The sequence below is a fragment of the Ranitomeya imitator genome, chromosome 10 (assembly GCF_032444005.1).
Source record: "Ranitomeya imitator isolate aRanImi1 chromosome 10, aRanImi1.pri, whole genome shotgun sequence".
Classification (NCBI taxonomy): domain Eukaryota; kingdom Metazoa; phylum Chordata; class Amphibia; order Anura; family Dendrobatidae; genus Ranitomeya; species Ranitomeya imitator.
The window spans coordinates 32,231,667-32,242,300 of NC_091291.1; the positions used below are offsets into that span (position 1 = coordinate 32,231,667).

Sequence of the window (10,634 nt, forward strand, 5' to 3'; positions counted from 1 at the left end):
TGAGCACGCCTACCATACGAGCACGTTCGCTCATCACTAATGTCTACACTTGGCTTTAGCCACCTGCAGTTAGGGGTCCGCTTAATCAACTTAAGAGATCGAGTGCGAACAGCAGGTGACATCACTTTCCAGATTGTGCCCACCTTATTCTAAAACAGTAATCCAACACATAGGTGACGAGACAGCCTTTTGTCAATTGCCATAAATGTTTGTTTGGGGGTTTTTTAGCCTGGGGTAAATGCCACTTCTCCTGAATCTGGCACAGTTATTCTTTTGTTTCTGCTCCTCTCCATTCCAGAGATATGACCCTCTCTTCCCTATACATAAATCTACTCTTTCATCCAAGTGTCCGTGGTCCTCAACCCTTTTCTCCAGGAGGGCCACGCCCACTTGAAAAAAAAAACCCAAAAGAGTAAATTTACATACAGATAAAAGAAGGCCATATCTCAGTAATGGAGAGGAGCAGGAACAAAATAAAAATGGTGACGGATTCAGGAGAACACCAGCATTTACACCAAGTAAAAAAAACACATATTTACGGCAAGTGATAGTTACTCCTTGAAGTGATTTTGGACTCCGGACAACCCCCAGTCAGATGTATATCAAGGCAAACGGACACCAACTTAGAGGCAGACTAACCCAGAAAGCTAGGCCATATTCATAGGGGAGGTATAAACAGACCACAAAGCAGTTGATCTGTAACATGACTGCCCCAATAAAGATTCCAACAGGTTCCATAATGTTGACTGTCATGGTCGAGGTGGCTAACATGGCTACAGTTTGTACTCTGTCCCCCGGTATAGAGAACACTTTTGAAGACTTTCACTTCCTTAGTGGCTATTTGAAGTATTCAAAAACTAAGGTTAGACGGCCTATAAAAACCTGCAGAAGTATTCAGCCTCAAACTCGAGGCCCCATTATGCAGCTCTTTTTCATTTTACTCAGCGTGATTCCATTGCAGAGATATTCACATTTGTGACTTTCGCAGCACAGTATGTGAAATCTCTGCTTGTAGTGCAACTGGGCATTTCTTCAGAGTCTTCTCTGGGGGTCGGGAGCGTGCTCTTTCAGCCCAGATGCTACCAATCACAGCTTGGCAGCTGTAAGAGCAGTTTCAAGCTCAGAGACTGCTGAGCTGTGATTGGCAGTGTTTTGGGAGGGTGGAATAAAGCACACGCCCCCAGAGAAGACTCTGAAGAAATGCCCAGATGCACTAAAGGCAGAGATTTCACATACTGCTCTCCAAAGGCAACAAATGTGAATATCTCAGCAATGGAGCGACACAGAGCAAAACGGAAAGAAGCGTCCAAATCAGGGGAGCTCATGGATTTTTACAAGGTATGTAGATCAAATTTTTTTTTTTTTTGAGAAACTGAGATCCTTATAAGTATTCACTATCATTATATGATCTGCATACAAAATAGTGACCCTGCATGCAAGGATCACAGTTTGATCATTTTGATTGCTTGTAGATGTCTTTTTTCAACATTTTTCACTTCTATCAATGCATTTAGTAGTACCATGTTCTTATTTTGGGTTGATATTTTTAATCACAGGCTGCCCTTGGTAATCTTGGCATGACACACCCACACCACTGTCGCTGGTTGTCTGGATCACTTACCTTGTAAGGAACATGACAGGGGGCGCCACATTGTGTTCAAGCTAGGGTGCCAACCTCCGCAGCCAGGAAGGTTTACAGATTTAGGGTATCCAGATGGCAAGAGGAGTTTTCCTCCACATATTTATACTCTAAGTGTGTTTTGTTATTTCCGATTAGAATTTAGAGAGAAAAAATAATCTTTCAATCGAACCAATAAATGTTACATTTTAGTGGGGTAATTTTTTGATAAGTTAATGAGAATATAGGTGGCACACCGTTGGACTGATCCCACCAGTGCAGGACCAAGACCTTACAATGGTTGACCACTATGGCCAAGCACAACTTCACAGTCCATGTATAGAGAGCGATTTCCAGACTGGCCACGGATCTCCTGACCCCAACTCTACAGCTTCAGGAGACCTGTGGCCGGTCTGGAAACTGTGGTCCGTACACAGACTAGGAAATGTGGATGTATCAAGCTAAACCCGGCACTGTACGAACATGTGCAAAACTCTGCAGACATATCAACCATGGATGGAGATTCTGCAGATTGTCACTACATTATGCCGCCATTGGAGGACAATGTCAGTGGTCTGTCATTTATGTCTTACGGCCGGTAGCTGTCAATCAGGGTCCGGAAGACGTGGCAATCTGCAATTTATAGATGCTCACAAGTTATACCGCACAGAATGGCGACACGATCAATGGATGGCGTGGCATTTTTCTATATGGCTAAATATACAGTATGCCAACACATACCAGCCATATGGAGGCCAAAAGGTGAATTGAAGGGAATCTATCGGCAGGTTTTGCTATATAATTTATGAACAGCATGATGTAGGGGCAGAGACCCTGATTCCAGTGATGCATCACTTTCTGGGCTTTGCGATGTGGTTTCAAAACCATTAGTGTTTTATCAGCAGGAGATTATTATTGGTGTCTTATGCCTCCTAGTCCCACCACTGATTAGGAGGTGTCCATATACAGTAGAGAGAAAGCAGCCAGTGAGGTGGGTGGGGTCATACAGAGCTCAGCATTCAGAGCTCTGCAGCAGAGGAAACGGATTATACCACAACTAAGCGAAAATACATAGCTGGAATCAGGGTCTCTGCCCCCACATCAAGCTGCTGTCACATTCTCCCTCCTTAAATGTTATCACTGCATTGCTTCACTGTGACTTACAAAACGCAATACAGGGGACTAGCGAAAAATAAAATAGCACATCATTATAAAATAGGGTCAGAGGGCACTATGGGCAGCGACTGGCTGCAGCGGTAACCAAAACTAAGAGACTAATAACCAGTGCAGGACCACTGAAGTGGCAGTGTACATTTCATAACATTTCCGTTTATCTATTTTATTATTACTCTCACACGACCGTTCTGATACATTTTATAATTTTACTTCCTGGAAGGTTTCCAGTTCCCGGACACGAAACCACTGGATCAATCCACAACGGACCCAAGACCATTGGCATTTTCCATCTTTAGTTTCACGGTGAATGGAAACAGAGAATCAATACAAGTGATCAGTAATTGAGAGTAATGGAAAGTCTCAGAATCAAGAGAATTAGTAAAAACCTGAGATACATTCCCTTGAGGAAGCAGCCCCAAGTCGCCGCGAAACGCGCGTCGAGACCCTCTATCCGACCCCCCTTGTTAACACTCATCTGTTGGTAAGCATTGCACCTTCTGTTAGTCACTATTGCACTTTTGAGGGGTGGGGTGGGGATAGGTGTGGGGTGGGGTATATAGCAATCTGCATTGTTTATGGTTCTTTATGTATTGTTGTGACATTTTACCTTTTCTATGTAACAATAAAACGAAATGACTTTTTTATAATCAGTTTGCTCCTTTGTCCTATTTTTGCTTGATATTGATTGAAGCCGATATTGTTTGCTCAGGGATTGCAGACAATCTTGGGCCGCTGAGCGATGTAATTGGCTGCAGCGCTAACAACATACTGTCGGCGCTGCAGACAATAATAGAAAGCAGGTGCAGCAGGGAGACTCGTGCTGGACCAGGGGAGGGTGAACATAGATTGGTTTTGTTGAAATAAACTGCAGTTGGAGGACGGGGGTTTTCGGAAACCGGAAAACACTTTTAATGGGGGGCTCTAGAGAGCGTGTTCAGGACACGTGCCCACCTGGATCAGACCACGCCGGCTCGGATACTACAGAGCACGCTGCAGCCAACAAGTCCTGCCCTGCAAATGGCGCTACTCCCAGCCAGGAAACCGTACAATGGCGTGTGTCAGGCCCAGACTTCATGCTCAGTGTTTGCTGAGAGCTGGCACAGTATCAAAGAACACAAATCCTCACAGTGAACTTCTCATACACCGCTGTATCCCCATCGGACGGAGCCCCAGTATGTGCCATTACTGGGGAGAAACTCAACTGGGAGGCGGGATCCTATAGGAATTGTATCGAAAGCACTTCCTAAAAGTTTGATACATTGTATCCAATACTCGATCATTGGAATAAGAAGAAAAAGCCACATTCTGTAGTAAAGTCGCAGAAATTAAAGGGTCACTTCCATCTCGGTGGGGATCTCTATGGTTAGGACACGCGGTCACTAAGTGATCATTGTTGGCCGGACCTCCGGGGGGCCGCAGTGCTGTGTCCACTTACTCTGCAACTGCATTACAATGATTGGGGCTAGCTGCAGACCCCAAAACAGTGAGCAGGACGCAGCCATCTTTACAGGGTTATTCCCAAAATCTTAAGGATAGGGGATAACTTACTGATTGGATGGGACCCCCACACGATCCTAAGACTGGGGATCTGGAGCCTTGTCTGGAATGTAGCAGAGATGCTCATTCTTGTCCTAAGCTCCATTCATTGTCTATGGGACTGCTGAAGGAAGCCGAGAACAGGCCCATAGAGAGTGAATGGAGCGAAGTACCAGCAGGTGCACAAGACTCTGCAGAACCTGGTTTGTGGGTTCCCCAATCTCCTGGGTTCCCATCAGTCGGACCCCCAGATTTACGCCCCAAGTCCCCGTTCCCACAATGAGGATTTCACATTGCAGTTTTTCTGCACCTATTCGGTAAATGAGGCATCTTGCAAGTTTTTTTTGTCATGTTTTAAATAAAGCTTCTTTATTTGCGACGCTTCCTAGTATTTGACTTCCTTGATAAAGTCATGTGCGGGTTTTTTTTTTTACCTGCATCTAATGAGAGTCTATGGGGAAATCCACTTTGCTGGAACTTTAAGATGCATTTTTTTTTTTAACGCAGCGTCAAAAACTCATCATGGGACACTTTGCAGATGGAGAAAATGTTAAGATCTACTTCTGATCACAGCACAATGGCTTGGCAATTTTTTTTATTTTTATTTTTTTTTTGCAGATTGTTAATGGATCTGTTGTGGATTTTCCCCACTTATGTTAAAAAAAAGTAAAAAAAAATAAATAAATAAATAAAATCGATTTTTCACTCTGCAAAAAAAAAAAAAAAAAAAAAAAAAAAAAAAGACCAATTTTGCTACATTCTATCGCATTTGTCATAAAAAATGGTTCGGCAGCAGCAATAAAATAATCCCGCCGATAAAGCAGAGCTGACGGATGGCTCTGATTCCCCATCAGACCCATCTCACATATTAGAGGGGGGAAATAATCAAAACCAGGAATGTATAAGCTTAATCTTCCATGCCTATAGAGCTAGATCGGGTTTATTACATCTGCAGGGGGGAGGGGATGCTTTCAATATGGCCATTACCACAGGTGCAGTATCCGCTACAGTCAGTCCAAACCATCAGATCAGGATCAGCTGAAGGGGGGTATTGGCCCCTTCCCATATTTGCAGGGTAATGGTCAATTTCTAATTGCATTGGGTAAAATCAATCTATAGCCGAGCCATATATTGCTGGATTGGAGCGATGCATTGGGCAAATATTGAGATATTTGCAATCAAATCTATAAAATAATCAGGAAATTGCAAAATTCAGTTAAAACGCTATTTTTTTGCCATTGACTTGCACAATGCTGAGAAGGAAGTGCGGACGGGGGCACTGCCAGCACCCCACTCACCCTTATTGGCCACTTCCCACGCCACCTCGAACAGCACGCTGTTGTCCAGGTCCAGGTCATCGTCCCAGTCATCCAGGCCGTTCAGAGAGGTGACAGACAAGCTGCGGGCGAGGGGCATGATGTGCGGACTGCGGAGCGGCGCGCACAGCGGGAAGTGCTGCCCTTGAAGTGCCAGCAGCGGCTCCTGCTCCCAGCAATGACAGACTCCGCCCCCTCCCCTGACAGCAGGGTCCTGCCGCTGCCAAGTAACGCCGGCCAGGGGCGGGGCGTATCGCCTTATACTGTCCTATGAGTGACGAGCTTCAGAACGGGCCCTGATTGGTGGAAAAGAGTGAAGGCGGGTCTTTCGACGTCACCGAGAGCAACCATTGGCTCACTCCCCTGTCAGTCATTTAATAAGCGTGTACTACGTGCAGGGCAGGCAGAGAGATAGCGCAATTGTGGGGTCGTTTGCCTGCAGTCAGTGACAGCGCGCAGGAGTCGTGCTCGTTGTCATGGCGCGACTGAGGCGCCTGTTCAGAAGGTGCTCATTTGCGCCTTTATTTGGTTTTTGGTGTTTTTTACTTGCAATTTTCTTGCTTTTTTTTCTTTTCTTTTTTTTTTGCCACTGTGAGCCAAATTTGGATATTTATCTGCGAGTCCTGCAATTTTTTATTTATTTTTTTTCAAATCGCAAAATTTGGGGGCAATTGTTCTCCCCTCCCTGTTTTTACATACGTCTGTTAGTTGATGGTGTGAATTTTGTAGCAGAACAGGCGCCAAAGAGGTTAAAGATCAAATAATTTGTGATTTTTTTTTTTTTCAAATTGTCTTTCCTACCCATCCATTTGCATCAAATGCTTCTCAAACGACGCAGACGGTTCAGGCTTCATAAATGGCACAGACGGTGCAAGTTTCATAAATGGCACAGACGGTGCAAGCTTCATAAATGGCGCAGGCGGTTCAAGCTTCATAAATGGCACAGACGGTTCAGGCTTCATAAATGGCACAGGCGGTTCAGGCTTCATAAATGGCGCAGACGGTTCAGGCTTCATAAATGGCACAGGCGGTTCAGGCTTCATAAATGGCGCAGACGGTTCAGGCTTCATAAATGGCACAGGCGGTTCAGGCTTCATAAATGGCACAGACGGTTCAGGCTTCATAAATGGCACAGGCGGTTCAAGCTTCATAAATGGCGCAGGCGGTTCAGGCTTCATAAATGGCACAGGCGGTTCAGGCTTCATAAATGGCACAGACGGTTCAGGCTTCATAAATGGCACAGGCGGTTCAAGCTTCATAAATGGCACAGACGGTGCAAGCTTCATAAATGGCACAGGCGGTTCAAGCTTCATAAATGGCGCAGGCGGTTCAGGCTTCATAAATGGCACAGGCGGTTCAGGCTTCATAAATGGCACAGACGGTTCAGGCTTCATAAATGGCACAGGCGGTTCAAGCTTCATAAATGGCACAGACGGTGCAAGCTTCATAAATGGCACAGGCGGTTCAAGCTTCATAAATGGCGCAGGCGGTTCAAGCTTCATAAATGGCACAGACGGTGCAAGCTTCATAAATGGCACAGGCGGTTCAGGCTTCATAAATGGCACAGGCGGTTCAAGCTTCATAAATGGCGCAGATGTTTCAAGCTTCATAAATGGCACAGACGGTTCAGGCTTCATAAATGGCACAGACGGTTCAAGCTTCATAAATGGCACAGACGGTTCAAGCTTCATAAATGGCACAGGCGGTTCAGGCTTCATAAATGGCACAGACGGTTCAGGCTTCATAAATGGCGCAGGCGGTTCAGGCTTCATAAATGGCGCAGGCGGTTCAATCTTCATAAATGGCGCAGGCGGTTCAGGCTTCATAAATGGCGCAGGCGGTTCAAGCTTCATAAATGGCGCAGTCGGTTCAGGCTTCATAAATGGCACAGGCGGTTCAGGCTTCATAAATGGCACAGACGGTGCAAGCTTCATAAATGGCACAGACGGTTCAGGCTTCATAAATGGCACAGGCGGTTCAAGCTTCATAAATAGCACAGACGGTGCAAGCTTCATAAATAGCACAGACGGTTCAAGCTTCATAAATGACGCAGGTGGTTCAAGCCTCATAAATGGCGCAGACGGTGCAAGCTTCATAAATGGCACAGACGGTGCAAGCTTCATAAATGGCACAGACGGTTCAAGCTTCATAAATGACGCAGGTGGTTCAAGCTTCATAAATGGCGCAGATGTTTCAAGCCTCATAAATGGCGCAGATGTTTTCAAGCTTCATAAATGGCACAGACGGTGCAAGCTTCATAAATGGCACAGGCGGTTCAAGCTTCATAAATGGCACAGACGGTGCAAGCTTCATAAATGGCGCAGGCGGTTCAAGCTTCATAAATGGCACAGACGGTGCAAGCTTCATAAATGGCACAGACGGTGCAAGCTTCATAAATGGCACAGACGGTGCAAGCTTCATAAATGGCACAGACGGTTCAGGCTTCATAAATGGCACAGACGGTTCAGGCTTCATAAATGGCACAGGCGGTTCAAGCTTCATAAATGGCGCAGGCGGTTCAGGCTTCATAAATGGCGCAGGCGGTTCAATCTTCATAAATGGCACAGGCGGTTCAAGCTTCATAAATGGCGCAGACGGTTCAGGCTTCATAAATGGCACAGGCGGTTCAAGCTTCATAAATGGCGCAGACGGTTCAGGCTTCATAAATGGCACAGACGGTGCAAGCTTCATAAATGGCACAGACGGTGCAAGCTTCATAAATGGCACAGACGGTTCAGGCTTCATAAATGGCACAGACGGTTCAAGCTTCATAAATGGCACAGACGGTTCAAGCTTCATAAATGACGCAGGTGGTTCAAGCTTCATAAATGGCGCAGATGTTTCAAGCTTCATAAATGGCGCAGACGGTGCAAGCTTCATAAATGGCACAGACGGTGCAAGCTTCATAAATGGCACAGACGGTTCAAGCTTCATAAATGACGCAGGTGGTTCAAGCTTCATAAATGGCGCAGATGTTTCAAGCCTCATAAATGGCGCAGATGTTTCAAGCTTCATAAATGGCACAGACGGTGCAAGCTTCATAAATGGCACAGACGGTTCAGGCTTCATAAATGGCACAGACGGTTCAGGCTTCATAAATGGCACAGACGGTGCAAGCTTCATAAATGGCGCAGGCGGTTCAATCTTCATAAATGGCACAGACGGTTCAGGCTTCATAAATGGCACAGACGGTTCAAGCTTCATAAATGGCACAGACGGTTCAGGCTTCATAAATGGCACAGACGGTTCAAGCTTCATAAATGGCACAGACGGTTCAAGCTTCATAAATGGCACAGACGGTTCAAGCTTCATAAATGGCACAGGTGGTTCAAGCTTCATAAATGGCGCAGATGTTTCAAGCTTCATAAATGGCACAGACGGTGCAAGCTTCATAAATGGCACAGACGGTTCAGGCTTCATAAATGGCACAGACGGTTCAATCTTCATAAATGGCACAGACGGTTCAGGCTTCATAAATGGCACAGACGGTTCAAGCTTCATAAATGGCACAGACGGTTCAAGCTTCATAAATGACGCAGGTGGTTCAAGCTTCATAACTGGCGCAGATGTTTCAAGCTTCATAAATGGCACAGACGGTGCAAGCTTCATAAATAGCACAGACGGTTCAGGCTTCATAAATGGCACAGGCGGTTCAAGCTTCATAAATGGCGCAGACGGTTCAGGCTTCATAAATGGCACAGACGGTGCAAGCTTCATAAATGGCACAGACGGTGCAAGCTTCATAAATGGCACAGACGGTGCAAGCTTCATAAATGGCACAGACGGTGCAAGCTTCATAAATGGCACAGACGGTGCAAGCTTCATAAATGGCACAGACGGTTCAGGCTTCATAAATGGCACAGGCGGTTCAAGCTTCATAAATGGCACAGGCGGTTCAAGCTTCATAAATGGCACAGACGGTGCAAGCTTCATAAATGGCACAGACGGTGCAAGCTTCATAAATGGCACAGACGGTGCAAGCTTCATAAATGGCACAGACGGTTCAGGCTTCATAAATGGCACAGGCGGTTCAAGCTTCATAAATGGCGCAGACGGTTCAGGCTTCATAAATGGCACAGACGGTGCAAGCTTCATAAATGGCACAGACGGTGCAAGCTTCATAAATGGCACAGACGGTGCAAGCTTCATAAATGGCGCAGACGTTTCAAGCTTCATAAATGGCACAGGCGGTTCAAGCTTCATAAATGGCGCAGATGTTTTAAGCTTCATAAATGGCGCAGGAGGTTCAAGCTTCATAAATGATGCCGGTGGATCAAGAATTTTAGGCTAAGTTAACTTGTTTTTGTTTATCTTTTTTAGCGACTTTTTCTAGTAGCGTCCTTTACAGAATTTATATTTGTGCTTTTTCTGTTAGGCTACTTTCACACTAGTGTCGTACTCAGCCCGTCTCAGTGCGTCAGGCCGACGTACCGACGCTAGCAGTGAATCCGCCGCTCAACGGGGGCAGCGGATGCATTTTTCCAGCGCATCCGCTGCCCCATTGTGAGGTGCGGGGAGGTGGGGGTGCGCATGCATGCGCGGTCGGAAAAGGCGGACCGGCGGCAGCAAAAAACATTACATGTAACGTTTTTTGCATCCGACGGTCCGCCACAAAACGGCGCAATCGTCGCACGACGGTTGCGACGTGTGGCAAAGCATCGCAATGCGACGCTAATGCAAGTCAATGGAGAAAAAACGCATCCTGCAAGCACTTTTGCAGGATGCGTTTTTTTTCTACAAAACAACGCATAGTGACGTGCTGTGCACGACGCTAGTGTGAAAGTAGCCTTAAACTCCTCACCTTCTGTGGGATTTTAATATAACAGACAGGTTATAACAGACAGGTACACAGAGGGGCATTGTCGGGGGATATGGAGAGGGGCATTGTGGGAAGAATATTATGGAGAGGCACATTGTGGAGAGAATATTACGCAGAGGGGTTTTGTGGGGGGAATATTATGTAGATGGGCAGTGTGTGGGGGAATATT

General features: G+C 46.0%; 1 protein-coding gene across 1 annotated transcript in view; it reads right to left on the bottom strand.

Moving 5' to 3' along the window:
* GYS1 (glycogen synthase 1) overlaps positions 1–5,835 on the bottom strand; it is a 33,512-nt gene extending 27,677 nt beyond the window's left edge. The window contains exon 1 of the mRNA XM_069742219.1: positions 5,629–5,835. Coding sequence (XP_069598320.1) covers positions 5,629–5,746 — 118 coding nt within the window. The 5' untranslated portion in view covers positions 5,747–5,835. The remainder of the gene's footprint in view (positions 1–5,628) is intronic.
* Positions 5,836–10,634: the final 4,799 nt, after the last annotated feature.